Source organism: Pungitius pungitius, chromosome 11 (assembly GCF_949316345.1).
Source record: "Pungitius pungitius chromosome 11, fPunPun2.1, whole genome shotgun sequence".
Taxonomy (NCBI): Eukaryota; Metazoa; Chordata; class Actinopteri; order Perciformes; family Gasterosteidae; genus Pungitius; species Pungitius pungitius.
The window spans coordinates 15,812,191-15,838,767 of record NC_084910.1 but is presented as its reverse complement, the minus strand read 5'-3'; the positions used below and the strand labels follow the sequence as shown (position 1 = coordinate 15,838,767).

The following is a 26,577-nucleotide window of genomic DNA, read 5'->3' as shown; positions in this document are numbered from 1 at the left end:
ATTTTAATTGAATTCCCTTTTTTTCTTTCCTTGACAGACCTTAATGCTCAGGTACGACACACACCCAAATTTCTTCGAAGTGTTTATTGAAAATCCAGAAACAAACTTCAAACTCAAGCTTTCAAAAGAAAACAAGCATCAAGCGGTGTGGACCTGTGCAATTCGAAAAAGTGAGAATGAGATATTTACCGTTTAATAAAGTACAACTTTTAGTTTGTGTGCATCATATGAAATAATGGCAGTAAATACGCTGCATATATATTTAATAAATCCCTGCATTTTATTTTCAGATGAATACCAAAGCACTGCTCCTACACAAGGTAAGACATTAATAATAAGAGGATTATTATCAACTAGAAAATGCATTTCCTGCTGAAAATGCGTTGGAATGCAAGCTGAAAATAATTTCTAAAAGTTGCTTAAAGTACAGAAATGAAACCAGCTGAAATTATTCTAAACATTGCTGAAAGAATAGAAAAAGCTGAAATACACTTAAAAATGGCTGAAAATACAGAAATGAGAAAAGCTGAAATGAACTTGAAACAATTGCAAAAAAACTGAAATGGGAGAAGCTTCTATGAATTTGAAATCACAGAAATAATAAAAGCTGAAATTAATTTCAAAAAGTTGCTTAAAATGCAAAAAGCTGAAATTATTCAAAACATTGCTGAAAGAATAGAAAAAGGTGAAATACATTTAAAAATGGCTGAAAATACAGAAATGAGAAAAGCTGAAATGAACTTGAAACAATTGCAAAAAAACTGAAATGGGAGAAGCTTCTATGAATTTGAAATCACAGACATAAAAGCTGAAATTAATTTTAAAAAGTTGCTTAAACTGCAACAAGCTGAAATTATTCAAAACATTGCTGAAAGAATAGAAAAAGCTGAAGTACATTTGAAAAGCTGAAATGAACTTGAAAGAATTGGAAAAAACAGAAATGGCAAAATACAGAACGAAAAAAGCTTAAATTACTTATAAACATTGCTGAATCTTTTTCATTCAAACTAAATGAACTTGGTAAATGGACGTGTACAACGCTTTGCTAGTCTTCTGACTACTCAAAGCGCTTTAATACTAGATGACATCTCTCACCCATTAATACATTGATGTCACAACCTACCATACACAGTGGCACCTGCCCATTTGCACAGAACAAACAAGACAGGAGAAGATCCTGGCAACAAGTCAAAATAAAATATAAAAATCTTTTTGCAAATAGTGTAGAAATTACCAAGAGCTTTGTGGCGGTCCCATCAAAAACGCCCCTGGATACTTCCGGATAAGTTAACAGTCATGTCTTGATGATGTCATAGAGATGCGCGGTTTTGTGAAATAAAGATGGACGCATACAGCGCCAATGACTAAAATAAGTACTAAGTGTTTCACTTGGACAATTAAATGTTAGTGGACACACACAAATACTACAGCCCCCATCTCGATTACAATTGTTCACTCCTCAGTGCGCAGTTTCGCCCACCAGCGGACCCCCTCCTCCCCCCCTAACCCCGGCTGGCCCACCGTAACTTTTGACTTGCTTATTAACTGACGGACCTTCTTGCGGTCCGATGAAGGTTATTAATAGTATATTAGGTTGACGCTTTGTTGCGTAAAATAAAGACCAAACGATCTCCTGTCATTCGCGTAAGAAAACAAACTCACGTGTCTGCAGCTCAATCACCGAAGGAACAACGTCACGCCACTCCCCGTAACTTTTGACGTGCTTATTAACCTACGGACCTTCTTGCGGTCCGCGAAAAGGTTATTAATAGTATCACTCGCGTAAAAAAATAAACTCACGTGCCTGCAGCTTAATGACAACACCGAAGGAACAACGTCACAACCACGGTTTAAGTCTCCAGCGGGGAGTAGCCTCGTTAGCAGTTTAGCTAGCTAGCAATCTAGTACTTATGGCTCTCACATGTCTCAAATATCTTACGGTCCAGCCTCCACATTACTTACGGTCTGCTCATCCCGGGTCTCCGTCCCAACTCACGACACGCACGTCCACACGTACCGTTATCTAACCACGGTTAAACCTGCACGTCCCTGAGCTGCGTCTTTATGGCCATCGATCAACAGCTGATCGCTAATTAGCTCGCAGTGAAGAGAGTGAAGAGATTTAGACAAAATCCACACCTCAAACAAATGCTTCCTGGAGCAAAACTATTTGGAGTAGCCAAAAAATAATGACATTTTGAGAGACACAAGACTCTACCGAACGTTTGAGTGTAGTTTTTATGTCTCTATGTGTTTTAAAACTGCTCAAACAGCCGTTTACAAAAAGTGTACCGGCTGTGTTTTTTTTTTTTAAATGTCGGCAGATTTGTATGGAAGCGTATGGGGCTCGGGGCAGACTTTGTCTCACAACCAGGCTCCTCACGCAAAAAGTAAATAACTCTGACATTCCAAACTTATACGAGTCCAACCAGCACAAGCACGGCTAATGTTTTCTTTTTAAATGAAGGCTGAAAAGTGAATATTGTGGCCGTAAAGATAAAAGTGCCTCTTTTTTTTTTACTGAATCCTCACACGGCGCTCACTCTAAATCGCGGGACAATCCGGAAAACTCCACTCTAAATTCGAAAGAAACCCCAAAACTAATGAAACATAATTAGTGTTTATGAAAAAACTATAATAGATATCAACAAGCTGTTTTTTTTATAAAATTGTTAAGACTTGTGTCAACATTTTAAAGTTTAAATGGTGTCTCTAGCTGAAAGATTGGAAAAGCTGAAAAAGTTGAAAGTTGAAGAAGTTTTGAAAGGATTTGAAAATTTAATCCATTAGGAAACCATGTTAAAAAGGTTGAAGATATTAATTTATATTAATTCAATTATAAGAGCTAAAAAGCTGAAAAGTCATAGCACCCCTCCCCTGAATGAGCTGAACATTTTAATATTTGAATGGTCTTAATAGCTGAAAGTGTGAAGGAGTTGAAAGGTGCGGCGGAAGAAATAGAATAATATGAAGAAGATGAATAAGTCGGAACTAGAAAATGCATTTCCTGCTGAAAATGCGTTGGAATGCAGAAAGCTGAAATTAATTTTAAAAAGTTGCTTAAAGTACAGAAATGAAACAAGCTGAAATTATTCTAAACATTGCGGAAAGAATAGAAAAAGCTGAAATAGATTTTTAAATGGCTGAAAATACATAAATGAGAAAAGCTGAAATGAACTTGAAAGAATTGCAAAAAAACAGAAATGGGAGAAGCTTCTATAAATTTGAAATCACAGAAATAGTAAAAGCTGAAATTAATTTCAAAAAGTTGCTTAAAATGCAACATGCTGAAATTATTCTAAACATTGCTGAAAGAATAGAAAAAGCTGAAATACATTTAAAAATGGCTGAAAATACAGAAATGAGAAAAGCTGAAATGAACTTGAAACAATTGCAAAAAAACTGAAATGGGAGAAGCTTCTATGAATTTGAAATCACAGAAATAATCGAAATAGGAAAAGCTGAGAATTAAAAAATACATTTTTTTGTAGTAATATAAGGTTTAGTACTATAGTTGTAATTGTGGTACTAGTGGTACTAGCAGCAGTAGAAGAAGTAAGTTCTAGTTTCACTAGTTTTTGAAAGCAATTGTGGTGTACCTATTGTTGAGGTACAGATAATCATTGAGGCTTTTATTTTGAAATAATGGAATTGGGTGGGGGTGGTTTGGGAGACAGAATGTTTTTATTATTCAAAGCAAATGGACTTGGTAAAATAGATTTGTACAGCGCTCTTCTAGTTTTCTGACCACTCAAAGCACCTTAACACTACATAACATCATTCACCCATTCACTCACCAATGACAGGACCTACCATACACATTGGCACCTGCCCAACCAGTAACTAACATTCACACACACTGTAGTCACAGCTAGAGGAACACTGCTGGGAATAAGTGTCTTGCCCAAGGACACATTGACATGCAAGTTAGCCGGGCCTGGGATCAGACCGCCAACCCTCTGATTGGAGGACGGCCGAGCTCCCCACTGACCCACAGTCGCCCTAAGCTAAGAAAACTAAAAAGTCATTGATGGGCCTCAAACATTACAGTAAGAATTCCCTCCATTGGGGTTGAAATACTAGTAGTACTAGTAATATTAGTAGTAGTAAAAGTCATTTTAGTAATAATACCAGTTGAAATACTAGAAGTACTAGAAATATTAGTAGTGGTTGTAGTACTATTTGAAAGAGCAATACGTATTTAACAAAACAGCTTTATCCTAAGCTTCATGGCTAAATTACAGATAATCATTGCAGCTTTTATTTTGAAATGATGGTATTGGGTGAGTGGGTGGGAGGGTGGGGGGGTTGAGAGACAGTATATATTATTTAATAGGCCTCATCAAACATTACAGTAAGAATTCCCTCCATTGGGTTGAAATACTAGTAGTACTAGTAATATTAGTAGTAGTAAAAGTCATTTAGTAATAATACCAGTTGAAATACTAGAAGTACTACTAGAAGTACTAGAAATATTCGTAGTGGTTGTAGTACTATTTGAAAGCCCAATAAGTATTTAACAAAACAGCTGAATCCTAAGCCTCATGTTTAAATAACATAATCATTGCAGCTTTTATTTTGAAATGATGGTATTGGGTGAGTGGGTGGGGGGGTGGGGAGGTTGAGAGACAGAATATATTAGAAGGCCTCATCAAACATTACAGTAAGAATTCCCTCCATTGGGTTGAAATACTAGTAGTAAAAGTATTTTAGTAATAATACCAGTTGAAATACTAGAAGTACTACTAGAAGTACTAGACATTTTAGTAGTGGTTGTAGTACTATTTGAAAGCGCAATAAGTATTCAACGAAACAGCTGAATCCTAAGCTTTATGTTTAAATAACATAATCATTGCAGCTTTTATTTTGAAATGATGGTATTGGGTGAGTGGGTGGGGGGGTGGGGGGGTTGAGAGACAGAATATATTAATAGGCCTCAAACATTACAGTAAGAACTCCCTCCATGGGGGTTGCTTTGAAATGATGAGAGAAGGTGGAGAGAAGCAGGTCATGTCAGGCTGCACTAATCAGCTAATTAGGATCAGCTGTGAGTCACAGAAAGAGCCCCAGCTCGTTGGCGCGGCAACGCAGCAGCTGCACTTAGCTCACAGAGAGTTACTGAGAACCCACACGTCAAACAAATGCTTCCTGGAGCAAAACTATTTGGAGTAGCCAAAAAATAATGACATTTTGAGAGACACAAGACTCTACCGAACGTTTGAGTGTAGTTTTTATGTCTCTATGTGTTTTAAAACTGCTCTACCAGCAGTTTACAAAACATGGACCTTCTTTTGTTGTCTGACTTTCTCCTCACTCTAGCGCGCACTGTAAATTCAAAAAGAACCCCAAAACTAATGAAACATAATTAGTGATTATGAAAAAAGTATAATAGATATCAACAAGCTGTTTTTTTAATAAAATTGTTAAGACTTGTGTCAACATTTTAAAGTTTAAATGGTGTCTCTAGCTGAAAGATTGGAAAAGCTGAAAAAGTTGAAAGTTGAAGAAGTTTTGAAAGGATTTGAAAATTTAATCCATTAGGAAACCATGTTAAAAAGGTTGAAGATATTAATTTATATTAATTCAATTATAAGAGCTAAAAAGCTGAAAAGTCATAGCACCCCTCCCCTGAATGAGCTGAACATTTTAATATTTGAATGGTCTTAATAGCTGAAAGTGTGAAGGAGTTGAAAGGTGCGGCGGAAGAAATAGTAGAATAAGGCGGAATAAAGATTAGAAGAACAATACTTGGAATGCTTGAAGCATTCCAACTAACTAGAAAATGCATTTCCTGCTGAAAATGCGTTGGAATGCAAAAAGCTGAAGTTAATTTCAAAAAGTTGCTTAAAGTACAGAAATGAAACAAGCTGAAATTATTCTAAATATTGCTGAAAGAATAGAAAAAGCTGAAATACATTTTAAAATGGCTGAAAATACAGAAATGAGTAAAGCTGAAATGAACTTGAAACAATTGCAAAAAAACTGAAATGGGAGAAGCTTCTATGAATTTGAAATCACAGAAATAATAAAAGCTGGAATTAATTTCAAAAAGTTGCTTAAAATGCAACAAGCTGAAATTATTCTAAACATTGCTGAAAGAATAGAAAAAGCTGAAATACATAAATGAGAAAAGCTGAAATGAACTTGAAAGAATATCAAAAAAACAGAAATGGGAGAAGCTTCTATGAATTTGATATCACAGAAATAAAAAAGGCTGAAATACATTTAAAAATTGCTAAAAATACAGAAATGAGAAAAGCTGAAACGAACTTGAAAGAATTGGAAAAAACAGAAATGGGGGAAGCTTCTATGAATTTGACAAAATACAGAACTAATAAAAGCTTAAATTACTTCTAAACATTGCTGAATCTTTTTCATTCAAACTTAATGAACTTGTACACCGCTTTGCTAGTCTTCTGACAACTCAAAGCGCTTTAATACTAGATGACATCTCTCACCCATTAATACACTGATGACACAACCTACCATACACAGTGGCACCTGCCCATGTGCACAGAATAAACAAGACAGGAGAAGATCCTGGCAACAAGTCAAAATAAAATATAAAAACATTTTGCATGGTTGGTGAGTGCCTCAAAAGTTTGCAAATAGTGTAGAAATTACTGAAAGCTTCGTGGCGGTGCCATCAAAAACGCTCCTGGATACTTCCGGATAAGTTAACCGTCATGTCTTGATGATGTCATAAAGATGCGCGGTTTTGTGAAATAAACATGGACGCATACAGCGCCAATGACTAATACAAGTACTACGTGTTTCACTTGGACAATTAAATGTTAGTGGACACACACAAATACTACAGCCCCCATCTCGATTACAATTGTTCACTCCTCAGTGCGCAGTTTCGCCCACCAGCGGACCCCCTCCTCCCCCCTAACCCCGGCTGGTCCACCGTAACTTTTGACGTGCTTATTAACCCTCACGTTGTCCTCGGGTCTCTCTGACCCTCGGCAACATTCACACAAGAGAGGCCTGCGCTGTTCGGGTCAAAACGACCCGACAAGGTCTCGCGAGATGACGGCTAGCTACGCGTCACCATCAGAAGGGCCGGGACCGTCGTCTCGTCTCCGTCATTCGGGTCAGAACGACCCGGCGAGATGTCGCGAGATGACGGCTCGCTACGAGTCGGCATCGCTCGGGTCTAATCGGCTCGCTCCGGCGAGCGCCTCAGCCCAGACGACGGCCTCGGGTCACACTGACCCTCGCCTCGGCAACGTCGTTCGGGTCAGAACGACCCTGCTCGTAGCGAGCCGTCATCTCGCGAGAACTCGCGAGAACTCATCGCTCGGGTCTAATCGGCTCGCTCCGGCGAGCGCCTCAGCCCAGACGACGGCGTCGGGTCACACTGACCCTCGCCTCGGCAACGTCGTTCGGGTCAGAACGACCCTGCTCGTAGCGAGCCGTCATCTCGCGAGAACTCGCGAGAACTCATCGCTCGGGTCTAATCGGCTCGCTCCGGCGAGCGCCTCAGCCCAGACGACGGCGTCGGGTCACACTGACCCTCGCCTCGGCAACGTCATTCGGGTCAGAACGACCCTGCTCGTAGCGAGCCGTCATCTCGCGAGAACTCGCGAGAACTCATCGCTCGGGTCTAATCGGCTCGCTTCGCCACCGGGGGGGGGGGGGGGGGGGGGTGGGGGCTTCGGCGAGAGATGACGTTTTCCTACATGTCACGATTGCAATGGGTGAATGTGTTCCGAACCTCACACGCACACACGCACACACAGAGAGAGAGAGAGAGAGAGAGAGAGAGACAGACGATAACATGCATCGCCGCCGAGTGCGAGAGAGGCTTCAGGTACGCGATCAACGTCCGCAAAAGATCCACACAAAGTATAATATCCAACCGCGGCAAGGCCTCTCGAGTTGACCTTTCGCTGTATGTCGCAATCAAAAGGGCCGAAGGGGTGCCGAACCACACACACACACACACACACACACACACACACAGACAGAGCGAGAGAGAGGGATTCTTTTGGTTTTTCAAAAACACTTTATTTTTCAACATCCCAAGAAAACAATTCACAACATCAAATCAGCTCAACACAAAGCACATAATAAACACAACCCCAAATAAACAAAAGTACTAGTAGAGAGAGAGAGAGAGAGAGAGAGACCTCTGCGCTCCTTTGGCTCCTTTAGTGATGCGGTGCAGAAATCCCTCTACGTAGTCCACGGCGTGAAGGCCTCCGGGAGCCGCAGCTGCAGTCGGAGGACTCAGCGGAGGCCTCCTCCTCCTCCTCCGTGCGTGCATGCCTGCCTGCCGGAATCGCGATCCGCCGCTCCACTTGTCACTTTTTATTTTTGTGAGAGCCATTTATTTAGCCTGTGAGCTTTCTCCTCTCCCTTCTCTTCGTTCGCGAGGAGGGGCCTCGAGGAGCTGTTTTTCTTCCGCCCCGATCCTCCCCTTTCTACATTACATTACATGTCATTTAGCTGAGGCTTTTGTCCAAAGCGCCGACGTACGACGTAAGTGCATTTCCACATAGAGTGAGCGTACATTTTTCATCAAATAAGCAGTTTGAAAACACGTTACAGAAAAGTGCCATTACGAGTCCAATTCAAGTGCTACCATTTGTCAGTGCTACGGTCCGCTAGTGTTTTAGTCGAGGTCTAAAAAAGGTGCGTCTCGACTTTTCCCGCGGAAGACGTAGAGGCCCTCCGCAGTCCCGACGCCTCATGTCGCAGAGCTCGTTCCGCCATCTGGGAGCCAGGACGACTGCAAAGAGTCGCGATCTCGCCGAGTGCTTTTCTCTCAGAGCGAGGGAGGAACAAGCGGCTTGGCAGATGCAGATCGGAGTGTCGAACCCCGCCGCCGCCTACCTGTCCACCGAGGTCCCTCGCCTCCTGTACAGCACCCCCCCCCCCCCCCCCCCCCCCCCACACACACACACACACACACCCTCTGCAGAGGTCGGTTGGAGGAAAAGGAAGAAGGGGGGGGGGGGGGGGAAAGGCCGCCGCGGGAATATAAGTAGCGGCTCCGACCCACAGACGCCAGCCGGTGACGATGGCTTTCTATCTGAAGCTAGCGACCGCCTTGTGTCTCGCCGTCGCAGTCCCGCAGAGTGACCCGCGCGTGCCCTTTTCGGCGGTTTCCTACGCGGGGCGCGGCAGAGCGGTGCGCAGAGACCTCGGAGGAACTGTGTCCATCCGGTGCCGAGCTGTTGTCGGAGCGAGCCCGAGGTCCCTGAGGCTGGTCAAGAGCGTCGGCGACGAGACCTTCACGCTCGCGGCCCGGGGCGCCTCGCCGAGAAAGGTCATGGTCGACGCCGTCGTCGGCGGAAGACTTCGGTTCAGCGGGACGTTCCCGGACTCGGAGGCCGTCATCGAGAACCTGATCGCCGAAGACACGGGCCAGTACTGGTGCTTTTACTCGGGGCGCGAGCCTGGGTTCGACCTGTCCTTGGACCAGCGGGGAACCGGGTCGGTGCTCCTGGTGGTGGCGGCTGGCCCTCCTCCTTCTCAACATTCACGCAAGTTTCCCAAAAGGGCTGCGGGGGGTGTAACGCAGGCTAGCTAAACGCGCCGCGGGCTAAACGCATTTTATTTGTATTTCATTTGCTGTTCCCGACGACGACGACGACGACGACGACAGGTACGGCGAGCTGGGGCGACGGCTTGGCGGCCCTGGTGGCGAACGTGACCTGCGTCGGCGCGCTGCTTCTGGGAACCGCCGTCGTCATAGGGCTCCTCGCGTGGATCATCCACGAGGTAGCCGCGTAGTCCGAGTGGTCTGTGTGTGTGTGCGCGTGCAAGCTTTTCTCAATCCCTCACAACAACAACCGTTCCTGTGTGTGTGTGTGTGTGTGCGCGTGCGTGCGTGCGTCCGCAGACCCGGATGTGCCGAACGGCCGAGCGCGCCCGGCGGCCCGACGACGCCGTTTACGAGGACATGCGGCCGACCGTCGCGCCCTGAAGACGAAGCGAGGGAGCGAGCGGGCGGCCACTTCTCACCGTCGCTTTCGCGTGACGCGAAGGAGCACCCGGACCCTCGTGCGACACGTGTTTTCCACGTAAACGAGCACCCGTCCCCGTCGCTGCGACTTTGGAGTCCGTGTGCGTGCGTGCGTGCGTATGTGTGTGAAATAAAATAAAAGGTTAAAACCAATCTCCACGTGTCGTTGCCTTGTCGTGTAGCGTATGGCACAAGATTTGAGGGGCCGCTTGTGACAATTTAATTCGCGGTGGCCACCTCGGTTCGCGTACCCTCGGTCGGGGTTCGTGTGGCCGATGACATCGATGTCGGTGACATACTAACGAATGCGCACGCGGAAACGGTCGCGTGCTACTCACGGATCGCCTCGACGCCGGGAAGCGCTCTGCCGACATGTCGACTTTCTACCTGAGCCTCGCGGCGGCGACCCTGTGCCTCTCCTGCGCGGCGGCCCCGCGCGGTCCCGGTGAGCGTCGCGTGCTTGTTTCTGTGTGTGTGTGTGTGTGTGTGTGTGCGGGCGAGGCGAGGCGAGGCGAAATGATTTGGGGCGTGGTTTTTTTTTAAAATCGTCGCAGGGCCCGACGAAGCGGTGTGGAGGGAGCCCGGAGAAGCCGTGACCGTCCGGTGCCGATCTTCCCATCCGAAGCCCGAGTACCTGAGTCTGATGACGGGTCGCGGCGCCGGCGGCCGCGGCGACGTAAGGGTCCTGTTCAAAGACGACCAGCCGGGCGGCGGCACCGTCGCCCCCGAATACCGAGGCAGACTTCGGTGCAGCGAAACGTTTCCGGACGTGGACGTCGTCATCGACCCCGTGACTCCCGCCGACGCGGGACGGTACGAGTGTGTGTATTTGAAATACGATCGCCAACGGCGACCCGTGGAGTTGCCGGGCACGGGGTCGGTGTTCCTGGTCGTGCCGCAGCCGTCGTCGCCGGGTGAGCAAAAATATTGCACGCGCGCGAAACAGGACATCGCGTCGAGGCCGAGCGAATGACCCGCTCTCGCTCGCTCTCTCTCTCTCTCTCTCTCTCTCTCTCTCTCTCTCTCTCTCTCTCTCTCGTGTCCGCGACAGGCGAGAGGTGTCGAGACGAGCGATGGGATGACACCCCCCCTACGACACTGGCGACCTGCGCCTTTGTTGTCCTGGTCGTCGTCGTCATCGCGTGGTGCTTCGCGTGGACGCTCCTGAAGGTAGGCGCCCGACCAACAAAAAAAAAAGCCTCGCGACGCCGCAATGACTAACGCGTTCGTTTCCGACACAGGCGTGCAGGATGTCGAAGGAAGCGCTGCGGCGGTGGCGGCAGCGGCAGGAGAGGAAGAAGCTGCAGCGGTTCCCCCTCGACGACGTGTACGAGGACATGAACGCGACGGTGGCGCGCTAGAGACATCGGCCGACCGGGGCAGAGAGAGAGAGAGAGAGAGAGAGAGAGAGAGAGAGAGCGCGAGAGAGAAATTCCAGCACCTCGGACAGACGCCACCCCCCCCCCCCCTCCCCCTCCCCCTGACTCTCTGTCCGCGCGTTTGCCTGCGCTGGCTGCGCTGGCGGGTGACCAAGGAGGAGTTTGTGCAAAGTTCTTGGTAAGAATCATGAAAGTATACATGTCTCTCTATCTCTCTCTCTCCTCGCGCGCTCGCAGATAGAGCTTCAGGGGGTGTGGGACGCGGGGGCCTCTGTCCGAGGTGCTGGAATTTCTCTCTCTCTCTCTCTCCTCGCGCGCTCGCAGATAGAGCTTCAGGGGGTGGGGGACTCGGGGGCCTCTGTCCGAGGTGCTGGAATTTCTCTCTCTCTCTCTCTCCTCGCGCGCTCGCAGATAGAGCTTCAGGGGGTGGGGGACTCGGGGGCCTCTGTCCGAGGTGCTGGAATTTCTCTCTCTCTCTCTCCTCGCGCGCTCGCAGATCTGTCCGAGGTGCTGGATTTGTGTGTGTGTGTGTGTGTGTGTGTGTGCGTGCGTGTGTGCGTGCGTGCGTGTAGGTGACAGAAGAGACAGCCAGAAGAGACAGAACGGGTCGGCGAGAGAGGCGATACTAACGTCGCGCGATAAAGTCGGGCGAGGCGACGCGCGAAACACTCGTCTCCCCGAAAGGGCCCGAAGTCATGACTGCCGCGACGCCGACCGCGCTCGAGCTCCTCGAACGTCTTTTCGCAGATCCGGTGGAGCCGCGAAAGGTCTACCACTACTCTGACATGGGAGAGGGAGAGGCTTCGACCGCGGCTGACAACAAAGAACGAGAGCTACGAGGGGAAGAAGAAGACGACGACGACGACGACGGCGACGGCGACGACGACGACGGCGACGACGACGACGGCGACGACGACGACGGCGGCGAAGAATACAACCCGGAGAACGAAGCTTTGTCTTTGGAGGAGGAGGAGGAGGAGGAAGGAGAAGAAGAAGGAGAAGAAGAAGGAGGAGAAGAAGAAGGAGAAGAAGAAGAAGAAGACCGCGTCGTGGGCGAAAGACCCGAGACCTGCACCTTTCCGTCCAAAAACGGCGAACTGACGTGGTCCTCGACGGCGCACGGCAGACGGGGCGCGACCGACGAGCAGAGTCGGCCGGGTCCGCCGACCCCCGGGCCCACGGAGGAAGCGGCGTCCCGCGCCACCGACATCGCCTCGACGTTCCGGCTGTTTGTGACGCCCGCGATAGAAGACATTGTCCTGGAGATGACCAACCTCGAAGGTCGCAGAAGATACGGGGACGACTGGAAAGGCATGGACCGGGTCGACCTGCGCGCCTACGTGGGCCTCCTGATCCTGGCGGGCGTGTACAGGTCCAGAGGGGAGGCCGCCGCCAGTCTGTGGGACGCGGAGAGCGGAAGGGCCATTTTCCGCGCCACGATGCCGCTGAAGGACTTTCACGCGTACTCGACACTGTTGCGATTCGACGACCGCGAGACGAGGCGCGAGCGACGAGCGAGCGACAAACTGGCGGCCGTGCGAGACGTGTGGGACGCGTGGGTGCTCCGACTGCCGCTCCTCTACAACCCGGGGCCCGAGGTGACCGTGGACGAGCAGCTGGTTCCGTTCAGAGGTAAGCGGCGGCTGCGGCTGCGGCGGAGGGGCTTTTTTTTATTTTCTTGTAAAGATTCGCGAAAAGACAATGCCGATGATGATGATGATGATGACGACGCTCTCTGTCTTGTCTCTCTCTCTCTCTCTCTCTCTCTCTCTCTCTCTCTCCTCGTAACCCCCCGCCGCCAAGGGCGGTGTCCCTTCAGGCAGTACATGCCCAGCAAGCCGGCGAAATACGGAATCAAGACGTGGGTGGCGTGCGACGCCAGATCCAGCTACGCGTGGAAGATGCAAGTGTACACCGGCAAGCCGACGACGGGCGGCGGCGGCCCCGAGAGGAACCTGGGGATGAGGGTCGTGCTCGACGTCACGGAGGGCCTGGCGGGTCGCAACGTGACGTGCGACAATTACTTCACGTCCTACGAGCTGGCGCGCCGGCTCCTGGCCAGGGGGATCACCGTGGTCGGCACGGTTCGAAAGAACAAGCCCGAGCTTCCGCCCGCTCTGCTGGCGACGAGGGACAGGGCGGTGTTCTCTTCGATGTTTGCGTTCACGCCCACCACGGCCCTGGTGTCCTACGTGCCCAAGAAAAACCGCAACGTGGTGCTCATGAGCACGCGGCACGCCGAGGCCGAGGTCGGCGACCGCCCGGACGGGAAGCCCGCGATCATCCTGGACTACAACCGCAACAAGGGAGGCGTGGACAACCTGGACAAGGTGATCGGCACGTACAGCTGCAGGAGGATGACGGCCCGCTGGCCCCTGGTCGTGTTCCACAACGTCGTCGACGTGTCCGCCTACAACGCCTTCGTGATATGGCGAGAGGTCCGTCCCGACTGGATGTCCGGCAAGCGGAGCAAGCGCAGGTTCTTCCTCGAGCGGCTCGGAAAAGAGCTCGTGACGCCGCTCGTCGAGAGGAGGGCGTGTCTCCCCCGCACGGAAGCGTCCGCGGCGGTCGTGCGGGCCGCCCGGAGGGCGCGCGGTCGAGCCGAGGCGGCGCCGGAGGCGGAACGGGAGCCGGAAACGCGGGCGGCGGCCGTCGCCTCGGCTCTGTCCAGGGTGGCGAGCAAGAGGAAGAGGTGTCAGATTTGCCCGTCGAAGAAGGACAGCAAGACGCACACCGTCTGCTGCGCGTGCAGGAGGTACATCTGCCGGGGCTGCTCGCGCGCGTTCTGCCCCGCCTGCGCCGACCGGCGTGTCTCGAGCGACGGAGGCGGGGGGCGCGGAGACGACGACGGCGGCGACGACGGAGGCGCGGCGCGCACCTGCGACTATTGGAGGACGCGAGGACGACAAGGCGTGGAGGGGGGTGACGGCTGAACGCGCGCGTGCGTGCGTGCTACTACTAACGGAGGGCGGGGGTGAAGGCTGAATGCTTGACGTAATAAAAACACAATGGATGTACACACCAATCTGCATTGTCTTTATTCACATTTACACAAATACTTGACGGATACATACATACATACATATATATATATAGTTTGCTTACTATAGTAAAAGTTGCACCGTTTAACGTGAAATTCTAAATGAGTCTTCCTCGTCGACACGAACGCGGTCATAATACGCGACTCGCGCCCCCTCCATTGTACCCACAATGCATCGGAGCAGGCTCGCCTGTTGTTGTGAGAGCCAAATATCCCAGAATGCATTTCAACCTAAGCGGCAGGCGACAACGACCGACGGAGGAAAATAAACACACAGTCCGAGTTTTATAAATACTACTTTATTTAAGTAACGTTATGTAATTTTATGACTAAAGTTAGTTGTTAAAGCAAACGTTTGTCAACAGCCTTTAACGTAACAATCTGCCCCGTGGACGTGTAGCGGACATAACGGACCGTCATAACGGACACCCTCCAGCGCCGGGAGGTCAGCTGATCATCTCGCAGCCCGCGGAGAGCGGCCTGTTTTCGTCGAGTCTGCTGTGAAATGCTCCGCCGGTCGTTTTCGCGTCTCCGTAGCGGTTTATACGTGAGACTCGTCGAGCTGTACCACGACGAGTCTTGGTACGTTTTCTAACGTGGTGTCAGAGACGGAGGTTGTTCACCGTCTGTTTGTTTAGATTCATAACTTCATGTTTACATGTAACTTTTGTACATACGTATTGTCTGTATGCGCAGAGCGCAGCTTGTTTATTGTCCATCGTTGTGCATTAAAACTAACAATGTTTTAATTAAAGGACACGAGGTGAGCACCGCGCTCGAGAGTCTAAACTGGCGGAAGAGCTTCAAAGAAAATCTGAAGCTCTGACTTGTAAAAATAATGAATAAAAAAATCCACATATGGATTATTGTACTCTGTAAGATCTTTGATGTGCGGTCAGCGGCTTGCTGCACGAGGACCACTACGCTGATTATCAGCCTCTTGATGAGTAACAAGACAAACGGTAGGTGTGTGTGTGTGTGTGTGTGCATTAAAATATTTTAGTATAATAGTTTATTTTTTGTTACAACCTCCTTGATAAAGCTATCTATTTTACGACTGCTTATATATACAATTTCTGAGACAAAAAATGAGACAAAAGCTTGTTAATAGTAAAATATTTAAATCAAAAACTAAATTAAAGCGTATTAGCAAGACCAGCTGACGTGGTGACGTCATCAAGTCAGCTGCTGTTCCAATGGCGGAAATGACCGTCCCCCCCCCCCCCCCCCCCCGAACCTCCCGAGTGTATTCTCGCGGGAACGCAAGTCCGTTCTCGCCGTCTCAGGTATTGCGAAAGGGCCCTAATAGTCTTGCACAGAGAGGTGAAGGCTGAACGCGTGACGTAAGCGCGTACGTTCGTACGTGCGACTGCCGGAGGGCGGGGGTGTGTGATGGCTGAACGCGTGACGTAAGCGCGTACGTACGTGCGTGCGTACGTTCATACGTGCGACTGCCGGAGGGCGGGGTTGTGTGATGGCTGAACGCGTGACGTAAGCGCGTACGTACGTGCGTGCGTACGTTCATACGTGCGACTGCCGGAGGGCGGGGGTGTGTGATGGCTGAACGCGTGACGTAAGCGCGTACGTACGTGCGTGCGTACGTTCATACGTGCGACTGCCGGAGGGCGGGGGTGTGTGATGGCTGAACGCGTGACGTAAGCGCGTACGTACGTGCGACTACCGGAGGGCGGGGTTGTGTGATGGCTGAACGCGTGACGTAAGCGCGTACGTACGTGCGTGCGTACGTTCATACGTGCGACTGCCGGAGGGCGGGGGTGTGTGATGGCTGAACGCGCGACGTAAGCGCGTACGTACGTGCGACTACCGGAGGGCGGGGTTGTATGATGGCTGAACGCGTGACGTAAGCGCGTACGTACGTGCGACTACCGGAGGGCGGGGTTGTATGATGGCTGAACGCGTGACGTAAGTGCGTACGTACGTACGTGCGTGCGACTGCTGGAGGATGGGAGGACAACGGGAGGGATAACGAAGTGAATATATGCTTCGATCTACAGAGGGGCCGTTTTAAAAATCGATACCCAAATGGTGAGAGCCCCAAACCCGGGGTAGTAGGGGACCATATCGAGAAAGAACCTGCTGGCTTTTCTCTGCATTTCTATGTGTGAAATGTGTCGGTGTGTGCGTTTCTGTCTATGTTGTATCATATTTGATACCTTTTGATGAATGCATAAATGTCAACCATCGTTTGTCGGTGTTAATGTTTCACAATTGTAACAATGACTTGGATCAAGGAGGGGTAAAGAAATGTAACTCAGCCTTTCCACTACTCCGAGTACAGATACATTTGTATCCGGTCAATATCATTGTAGTCATGTATGTGTCAGTTTGTTTATGTATTTCTAAAGTCAGTCTGAATCAATAATAAAAACACAATGGATTGACACACCAATCTGCTTTGTCTTTATTCACATTTGCACAAATGCTTGACAGATACATATATAGTTTTCTTATTTCAACTATAGTAGAAGTTACACCAATCCTTTATGGACATGTCGTTGTTTAACATAAAATTCAAATGAGTCTTCCTGATCAACACGTCGTTTCCCAACTGTGTCATGTTGACAAGACTGTCGATTTGTTGTTCCGCACATCCCTCCGCGTGTCCGAGCCTGGTGTAGATGTCCAAGAGAGTCGCTCCGTAGATTAGCGTTAGGGACATTCGACCGGTGATTTCACCCATGTTCTCCAAGGGGCTTTCGATCAACACCCTGACATGAGGCGTCTTCTCGTTTACGACAGCAATGTTGTTGGCGTACTCGCTCATTGTCTTGTACAGAGAGGTCACGTATTTCATCAAATGATACGGGATGACGATGTTTCCCGTGTAGATTTGCGTAGGAGGGAAGGATGTGCAGTCGAGTTCTTGAAACGCTCGGTCGGCACCCATCTCCTGAGTGACCTGTTTCACGACGCCAAGGTTGTCGCGGGAAGCCGATCTCACCAGAGCCAAGACCTTCACGAGGGCCTCGTAGCCTTCGTCAGCGCACGGCTTTTGGGACGGTACGCACACGTAGCTGTCCGCGCACCGGGGAAAGGAGAACGAGGGAAGCCCGCTGGTTCCTTTCGTTACGCAGGCGACGCCGGTCACCGAACACAGGGCGCACGTGAATTCAAATTCCCCTTGGGTAGTGTCGACGAGAACGTCGAAAGCCCCTATTGCTCTGTCGGAGGTCCGGAGGCTGTGTGACATCATGAACCTCAAGACGTTCAGGAGAGCCTGCCTGTTTTCGTCGTCATACACACACTGGGTGCGACAGAAGGGTTCGGTGTCTGTGCCCGCTATCGTGAGACGGGATCCTTGGTCGATGTCAACCCACCACTTGGAGGAAAGCTTGCACATATCGTTTGTCAGGACCCTTTTCTTGGTGTCGTTGAGAACGGTGAACTTGAGTGGCATTTTCTCACTGGTACCTTGCTTGTAGGCGTTAACTCTCATGTTGTCAACGATAAACAGAGTGCTGCATTCACCAAAGGGTATAATGCCACCCAAGTCAATTTTGACCATTGCAGGCTGATGAGCCTGACTAGACCTGGTCATGGTGTGCGAGAAGACGTACTCCTTTCGACTAAAAGACATGTCTAGTCAAAAAAATAGGGGGGGGGGGGCGGTTATCGCCACACTCTTCGGAGTCTACGGAATCGTATATACAGCAATTACTGTGTCAATCTCGAGCAAATACACAGATACATAAATACAAAGGCACCTTGTGGAAGATCAGAAAACCCACCGCCTTTCGCTGACACATTGTCCTAGCCTTCTCCTCTTGTCTTCACCGTAGACGTGTTGGATAAGTACGTGCGCTGGGACGTTGTCGGCAAACAAGTCCCTGTAGAAGTTTTTACAGCCTGCGCAATGATATAAGACCTCCCTGGGATCCGCGAGGGAGCGCGTCCTCTTTCCGAGCTTGGCTCGGCTCGGCTTTAGCCACTTCTTTTCCACAAAGGTCTCAATCCACTTTTGCATCAGATTCGCGTCCTCGCAAGAGTAGGGCATGATGCAAAGGACGGACGTGGGGAACATGGCAACGGCCGGACCGAACGCTTCAGGAGTTTGTATCTGCATCATGAGTACAGTCTGATACAGAAGACCGGCCAGGTCAATGACGGTCCTCTCACACACTTCGCTTCTCATTACGTGAAGCCCACCAGTCGAGGACGCTATCCCAGCATCTGTCAGCATGACACTCGGTACAGAGAGCGCGATTACGTCGTCCGAGTTGGGGGGTAGCAAAGAATCATTTCTCAGGGACACTATGCCTTTGGCCACGGCCTCCGTGATTTCTTTCCCGAGCGAAGCGCTTAGGTTCCTGTAGACCTCCCCGGGTTGTAGGGACATATCCTCTGTGATTACCTTGAGACAGGCCTGGAGTTTTTCGCCCGTGAGACGCGTCGCAGTCTCCCTGTTTTTCTTCAGGAGTTCCAGCTCGCCAGTCCCGCAGGCTGGTATCATGTGTTCGGGGCAGTTGTTCATAAGGGCGTTGAAAGCCGCGGTCGCCTTCTTCAACCTCGCTCTGACTGAGGTGATCGAGGTGAGCAGGTGCTCTTTACAAACTTCCAGGCTTTGTGTGCCCAGAGCAGAACTGTACATGTAGCGGGGCAAGCAGTAGTCCACGACGCAATGAGCCACGAGCTTCCCGCAGCGGTTGACCAATGTATGGTCCACGAAGTGAGCTATCAGCACCCTAGAGTTGGCAAAACATTTGTTGAAAGGCTGATAGGGGTGAGGGACGAGCTTTGAGTTAGAGGAGAGAGCGGACCGGGGTCCGCGGGGCCGTTCGTCTCCCTCGTCCGAGTTGTGGACGCCGTCGCGGCCGCAATCGTACTCATAGCTCACAGGGTCAGTGACTTCGTGGGAAGCATAGTGCTTCGATTCGCACACGAGCGAGCCTCCGAACATGGCCTTAATGCACCCCGTGCTGGCCTGGAGGTTCAGCGGGTATCGGTGCAAGGCCGCTTCGCAAGGATTGCACTTATAAAACTCCTTAACTTGGACGGGCTTGACGGAGAGTCCTGTAATCTCCTGTAGCCATGTCCTAATGGTTTCCACGTACGTGGTCTTGACACTGGAGTTGCTCACTTTCAAACGCTCCAGTGTTTGCGGACTAAAGTGCCGGTTCTTTGAGGATTTGATGAGTCTGCTCCAGGGGAAGAATCCCGCTCCCATCTTTGAAGCGATGAGATGCGACGCTTTGCACACAAGCAAGTCCCTCAGTATGGCTTGCTCGTGTGAGAACATGTGGTTCATGCAGTACTTTTGGTCCTTGTACAGCGTTCTCATCGTGAGGGTGGCTCCCTGCGGGTCGCAGAGAGTTGTCGCGACTGCAGAGAAGCCAGAGTCCAGCTGCAGCGTGGTGACGGCCTGCACTCTGTGGGCGACGAGAGAGGAGCTGGCTCGATGCAGGTCCACCCACTTGCCGCGATCGTCCACGTCGGGTTTGCGGTCCAGGTACAAGATTGTATCCCCGCGCTTAAGTTGGTGCCAGGCAGAGGTGGAAAAGCAGGAGACTTGGTCTGTCTCCAGTTTGACGCAATCTCCCCTGAGCACGCACGCAATGAAGGTGTCCGTGACGGCGGAATCGCAGGGGGAGCGCATGCTTTTGAAGGCCGACAGTCCCCTGACCTTGACAGAGACAGCGGCGAGTTTGCCCCGGTCGTCTATGGAGTGCGTGAGAGCCACGTAGGTTTTCTTGGCTACATGGCAGTATATGGAGCAACTGTTTTCGTATTCAAGCTTGACTCTCCTGTCTTTGACGAAGGGCCCGGTGACGTCGGTCGGCTCTTTCGATCCCGGCGCTCTGGCCACATAGACGGGATACCCCTCCTTGGTGAATGTTCCTCTAGGGTCTCTGACTACCTTTTGGGGTATGTTGCCTCTGCCTATCACGTACATCCTCTTGAGAGTGTCCTCCACCAAGCTAGTGTGCACACAGTCCAGAAAGCCGGGCACCTGCTCGCCGGCACGCTTGAACTTGTCACCCAGTGCTGTGCGGGCCTCACGGGCGAAGGTCTCGAGCAGTTCGCTTTCTTCCTCCCGGCCAGGCGAGTCGCCTCGGCGGTCCGCGTCTGGCACTTCGCTCTCTGGTAGGTCCTCAGGTCCATATCCAACTGACACCATGACGCTGTCCGTGTCTCCATAGACGACAGGGCAGCGGTGCTGGTAAAAGGTGGCCACGCAGCTATTGACCACGGCAATCTGTTGCCGACCGTGGCCGGACGTGAGAGGCCCACAGGGGTAGGGGGCCGTTCCGTAGAAGGAGTTGGCCAATACTTTGCACTCCCCTTCCTGCATCTTAAAGTAGTCCCGCTCGACCTCGCTGATGTCAGGATTCTTGAGTTTCCTCTTGAACTCGGCCCGCCGATTCACATAGTACTCGACCGAGGACGATAATACGGCCGGGACCCGCGCAAAGCCGCCTTGAGTCTGGTCGTACTTGAGAATGAGCGACGCGCACTCAAACCCCTCGGCTTCCCAGTTGTAACACACCCATCCGGATAGATCGTGGGGGAAGCGCGAGGGAGGCCAGGGGATGGTGGTCTCAGGCGAGATGTTGAGGGCGCACATGATGGACGGGTACATACTCGAGAAGTCAAACGACAGCTCCAGGCCCATGCCGGGTCCGGAATAGTGTAGGCCCGTCAGAGGGTTGCACACGGCTCCCCCCGTCCACGTCTCGCTGCCGGAGTCAAGTTTCCATCGCAGGCGGCTGTTTAGTTCCCTGCCCACAGGTCCCGCTTTGACTCTGAGAGTATCCAACGTACACTTGAGCTGAGGGATCTGGACCGTGTGAATGCTCTGCACGAAGCCGCCAAAGTTATCGCCTCTGCCGTGTACAACGACGTCTATATTGAGAGTGCTCCTGCATCTGTGGAACATGGCTGATACAGGGTTGAGGACTTTAGCCAATCTCGCGCACAGCTGCGAGTCGACCAAGTTGTAGAGGAGCACGGCGAAAAGACTCTCTCCCCCAATGCTGATCATCTCGTCCATTTTAGAATACGCAACGCCCGCCAGCTTGTAAAGCTTTCTGTTGTCCTTCGGGGGCTTTCCGTGCAGCTCCCTGACCTTGGCAACAACGAACGGCGCCACGTCGTTCAGCTTCATGCTGGTGCACGCAAACTTGATTTCTCTGGTCCCCGCCATTCTGTACAGATCTATGATGTTCATACCGCAGGCGTTCATCTTGAAGTGGCCCAACTTAGCCTTGTCTTTGTTGAACGACTCGATGTGCACGGATATCATCTGCAGCCTTTGCTCCGTCAGGGTTCCGTTCAGCAACAGCGAACCTACTCTCTTGAGCATCTCTTTGTACATTTCCAGGTATCGGACGTTTTCAAACTGGAAGAAAGGCACCACGTCCTCAGCCAAGGCCCTGGCGACAAAGAGCCCGTTCCAGGCAGGCAGTAGCAAGGAGCATCGTTTGCGAGTAGCGGCATCGAGGCGCTCGCAGTAGTTTGACTCTGCGTAGAAATGCACGCGCTGCTCAATGACCCTGACGTCAAACTCTGCGTTGTACACATACAGGAGTTCTATGCCGTAGTGGTAAAGCAATCGGATCACCTTTTCAATGAGCGCGAGTTCACTGGAGCAAGGGTTAACCCGAATCCTCGTGACATCTTCCAGACCGACGGCCCGGGCCAAGTCGTGGTCCGCCCGTGGGTAAAGGTTGTGTGTCACTTTGCATTTGTTATAGAGCACTATCAGCCTCTTCCTGTGGAGATCAGGTGAGGCCTTGGGCACGTGGGAGTTGAGGATCACGAGAGAGACGCAGGTGATCTCGTGCTGCTGACCTGGCATGTCCGGCGCCAGGGCAGGGATGGATATTAGCTTACTCTGTTTGGGTAATTGTTGCTTGCCCGCTTTTAGCCTGTGGACCAGATTATTCCTGTACTCTGCCATGTCTGCGACCGTGCGCTCAGTGCAGTAGGGAAACTTGTACGCGAACGCCTCGCATCGTAGGCTGTTGTCCCGGTAAGATTTGTCAAACACGGTCTCAATATCCAGACACGCGGCCTTGTAGAAATAGGGCACGTGTTTAGCATCAAAGAGCTTGGCCTCGGCCTCGGACCTCTCGTGGTCGTAGACGAGTTCGGAAACCGAGAGGACCTGGTTTAGCTTGTCTGCGGGTACAAAATACATCCTGCCGAACATAACGTTGGAGCATAGGGCTGGCGTGTTACCGTCTCGAGCAATGTAGTAGCCCTTGTCTGGACAGAGATCTCCAAAGGTCAGGGCGCCCCTCACGGTCTCCATGTACCTCTTGGCCAGGTGTATACTTTTGAGCGGGAACACACTCGCCCTTACTTTTCGCTTAATGTCGTCGTGATGAACGTGCACGCACACCGGCTCGGCTACAAAGTGCCTGGACCAGGTTTTCCGTACCTGCTCCCAAGTCTCCTCTTCACCATTCTGATCACAAATCAAGTCTAGGTCATAGCCTACGACAGGAGCTATGCCGGTAACTTTAAAGTGTACGGTAGTATAGATGGCATCTCGAGCCTGCACCACCAACCCTCTGCACAGGATGGTCTCTTCCTGTCTATCAAAGAGGACAGATTTGACCATCACCCCGATCAGGTCAGCCTCCGACGCCGGGGCCACAGCTCTGCGCTCAGGATAGATGCCAGGGAAAAAATCCACGAAAGGCAGAGCCTTATCCATGGCTCAAGTGCGCAGCCCTAAAGGGAGAGGAGAGGGCGGGTGGGGGACTGCGTATGGGGACTGTGTATAGCAACTGGGTATTTTTGGTATTTGACTGAGACTTTTCCTCCGACAAATTTCGTGTCCTCCCAAACCTCCGACCAATTTCATGGCCGCCCATCCCTCCGACCTACTGTGTGTTGTTCCTAATGTCGTCCGACCGCGTGGCTTCACTGAACGCTGTGGCCGATCCTGGTTTGTGACCCCCCCCACCCCCCCTTCTCACTCCCGGCTGCGATATGTGATACAAAACACACACACACAATGAGACGCACACTCGTTGACACACACGGGTTTATTAAAGTCCACATATAGGGATACAAGTATAGGGACATATACACAGCTTTACACGCGTGGCCTGTGCCTATAACACCTTAGACCGCTTCCTGGTCTGGTTCAAAAGCACAAACCCCCCATTCCCACCACCTCCACCTCCGCAGAAAATCGTGTAGCAGATCCCAGCAGAGAGCGCAGTGCACCAAACCACGAGTATAGCCACAGAAGTCCACAGGGCCGCAACACTGCCAATTCCAGAGAGCCAACCACCCAACGTGACCCTGCTAGCTGAGAGCTCTTCGTAACGCTTGTCAAACTCTAGTAGGCTTCTTGTGACGTTCTCCAGGTCCTCACGCACGTCCACGAGCATCACGCTGGTGTTTATGGCTTGCAGCAAACCCATTTCGGACATTCCCGGGATCTTGTCTTTCAGTAGATCTGAGAAGGACACCGGGCCGTCCGATATGTGCAATTTCAAGAGCTGTCTGAGAGGAGGGGACTTGATCTCTATCGCGACTGAGCCCTCCGTCCAAGTGACTTTCTTATCCCGATAGCAGACACCTCTGTGACAGGGCGCACACACTGTCTTGCACTCGCCGGGATCCTCGACGCACCTAAGGTACCTGTCGTGGGGCTCGGGCACGTGACAGTACTTTCCGTGACATTCGGACGGTTCGTAGTAGTGGCCGTCTATCAGCCACACGTTGTAGTCAGGCCAGCAGGGGACTCCGTCCGTGCTCATCCTGGGCATGGGTATGATCCCTCTGACTGTGGTCTTTTCCACAGTTCTGGGGACCGAGTGCACTATGAAAAGCTTTCTGTCTTTGTACAGGGCAGTACCGACGGTGGGGAAATCGGTCAAGCCCGGGTGCTCCCGCATAATCGTCATGCCGCTGGGACAGCTGCCCGAACGCTTTGACGCTATCTGTCGCAGACAGTTTTCAACCCCTGCGGCCATGAACTTGGTGTGCATGGCGGCCTGCAGCATCTGATGGGTGACGCTCTGCATCTGAGCGTACCACATTTGATAGCTGGCCAGAACCGAGAACTTGACGTTGGTGTCGCGCAAGGCCGCCTCTGTATTCCTCATCAACGTGTCCCTGATCATGGCAAAGTTGCTGTTGGCGATCTGGTTATTCTTCTCTAGCATATTCTCCTGGTCGTCGATCCTACTGTTGACCAGGGCTATGTTGGCGTTGAGCTTGTGGCTCACTTCAACGACCTTGTTTGTCACGGAGACGTACGAGTTCTTGAGGGCGTCCATCTGATCCCCCAAGTTGTCCATCCGGTTGGACACGTGCCACGCAAGAGCCAAGGCCGCCATGCCCGTCACTACTCCGAAAGCAAACCTCTTGTGCCTACCGCGGCCTCCCTGTGGCTTGTCCAGCCAGGGGAAGGGCGCGTTGTCAGGCAGCTCGTACATCTTAGACTTTTTCTCCTGCACCGCCAACTCCTGGAGACCTTGCTTCATCATGTCGCCGGCCCTGCGAGCGTCGTTGATGATCTCGTGTGCCGACTTGCAGAGCCTCCCGTAATCCCTCCTGCAACTGTTGTCACCGCCGCATATGGCGATGAGACAGGGCTGTAGAGCACTCACGTCGTAGTTGACGCAGCTGACGTTCATGTTGACATAGTCTATGCCCGGAGTGAAGTTTGACACCAAATACAACGCTTCAACCGGTTTAACTATCAACCCGCGGTCGCCGTCGACCACCGGGGTGTCGGCCGAGTAGCTGTCGTCCACCGAGACCAGGTTCATGCTGTGTACTCTCTCCCCAGTGCTGTAGGCGACGCAGACCTCGTTCACGGGAGGCACGTATTCCACAAGCTGTTCCGAATCCAGGATGCCTACCATGTAGTGGGCTCGGTCCGTCGTGGGGATAAAGGTGTTGACGTTGACAGCAATCTGGGGCGGCCTCGTGGAGACGATGGCCCTTTTGCTAGGTTCTCCTTGTGTGCACGACTCGAGTTCGTACAGATTGGCAATGTAGATTTTATCGTAGCTGGTACTGTGCATCTCCTTGTGGGGCTCCTTGAATATGCCCAGTGCGCCGTGAGCGGCTATGAGCCCGGGACACACGACAGTGTTACTCAGGCCTATGTTGTACTCAGGGTCCAGGCAGTTCTTGGAGCCCGAGGCCGGGTCCTTGTACGGGGTTTCGGGAACGGTCACGTCGTCCTTCTTCAACGACCCCAGGTTGTCCAGATGCGAGGCCGATCGCCCGCTCCTCCCAATGCGCGAACCGGTGGCCATGCCTGCCACTATCTGTTGCCTCTTCCAGTCCCGCAGCCTGTGCACGGCCGACGTGATTCCCAGTATCGCGGGGGTGTCGGATCGCACACCTCGCCTGAAATCCGAATCCACGGGGGCTATGACAAACTGGTTGATGGCAAAAGCAACGGCCACCAGCTCGGGCAATTGCTTGAGCGTCTCGAATGAGGTTGAGGTCATGGTGACGTTCGCTATCACGTCCCTGGCCCAAACGGTGACACTGGACCCGGAGCAGCACTTGGTGTTCAGGTCCTCGTTGCATTTTAACGCGGGGTTGGTCTCCATGTCACCAAGCGACAGCTCGGCGGTGATATCCGAGTCCCCGAGTTTGAGCGGACTGATCTTACGTCCCCCCGTGAGGGACAGCGTGAAGATGACCTTGTTGGCCCTGACGCCTCGCCTCAGCAGAGTCAAGAGATACGGCATTACCCCTTTCGACGATTCGTCTCCGCTCGCGGACACCCACATATTTTGACAGTGTCCAGCGCGACTCATATCCACCGCCCCGGCGGGTGTCACGAAAGCCTCGAATGCGCCCAGCCGCGAGAAGTCAATATCGTTCAGGAGGGCGAGCGATCTGGGCAGCCTGAGAAAGACTTTCAACACTCCGTGTCTGATCAGAGCCGAGGCGAGAGCCGCCACCTCGCTGGTGATCTCCGCACTCTGCCAGTCGGCGCGAGGACACTCAGTCGCTCCCCAGTCGGCCGCGTCCAGCATGATAGCCATCGAGGACGCGGACACCATCACTTTGGACAGAGTTTCGGCTACGGCCTCGACGACCTGAGAGAAACCCTCGCCAGTCGAGGCAATCGGGAGGAGGCACCCGTCGAAGGACACCTTCATGATGACGTGACCAGCTTGGGCCGCCGCGTTGAAGGTTTCCACGTCGAGAGCGACGGACAGATGGTCTTTTTC

General features: G+C 51.5%; 3 protein-coding genes across 4 annotated transcripts in view; all 3 read left to right on the top strand.

The window, feature by feature from the left end:
* The window catches only part of LOC119197336 (NACHT, LRR and PYD domains-containing protein 1 homolog), a 214,248-nt gene that overhangs the window by 4,231 nt on the left and 183,440 nt on the right, over positions 1–26,577 (top strand). Inside the window, exons 9-10 of the mRNA XM_037453547.2 lie at positions 38–170; positions 291–320. Coding sequence (XP_037309444.2) covers positions 38–170; positions 291–320 — 163 coding nt within the window. The remainder of the gene's footprint in view (positions 1–37; positions 171–290; positions 321–26,577) is intronic.
* Positions 8,969–11,408, top strand: LOC119199471 (uncharacterized). 2 transcript variants are annotated; one of them, XM_062565585.1, is made up of 5 exons: positions 8,969–9,732; positions 9,854–10,421; positions 10,531–10,890; positions 11,028–11,146; positions 11,218–11,408. In XM_062565585.1, exons 2-5 carry the CDS (start codon positions 10,349–10,351, stop codon positions 11,335–11,337), a joined length of 672 nt encoding a protein of 223 aa, XP_062421569.1. In that variant the 5' UTR covers positions 8,969–9,732; positions 9,854–10,348; the 3' UTR covers positions 11,338–11,408. The 2 variants fall into 2 exon arrangements, with proteins under 2 accessions (XP_062421569.1, XP_062421568.1); XM_062565584.1 differs by lacking the exon at positions 8,969–9,732 and having other exon boundaries at positions 9,764–10,421.
* Positions 11,756–15,154, top strand: LOC119199462 (piggyBac transposable element-derived protein 4-like). The gene is made up of 2 exons (XM_062565706.1): positions 11,756–12,987; positions 13,159–15,154. Exons 1-2 carry the CDS (start codon positions 12,051–12,053, stop codon positions 14,286–14,288), a joined length of 2,067 nt encoding a protein of 688 aa, XP_062421690.1. The 5' UTR covers positions 11,756–12,050; the 3' UTR covers positions 14,289–15,154.

Coding starts and splice junctions, on each gene's coding strand:
- LOC119199471 (XM_062565585.1), top strand. CDS start 10,349: ATGTCGACTTTCTACCTGAGCCTCGCGGCGGCGACCCTGTGCCTCTCC. Junction 10,891..11,027: donor GCCGCAGCCGTCGTCGCCGG/GTGAGCAAAAAT, acceptor TGTCCGCGACAG/GCGAGAGGTGTCGAGACGAG. Junction 11,147..11,217: donor TCGCGTGGACGCTCCTGAAG/GTAGGCGCCCGA, acceptor TTTCCGACACAG/GCGTGCAGGATGTCGAAGGA.
- LOC119199462 (XM_062565706.1), top strand. CDS start 12,051: ATGACTGCCGCGACGCCGACCGCGCTCGAGCTCCTCGAACGTCTTTTC. Junction 12,988..13,158: donor GCAGCTGGTTCCGTTCAGAG/GTAAGCGGCGGC, acceptor CCCGCCGCCAAG/GGCGGTGTCCCTTCAGGCAG.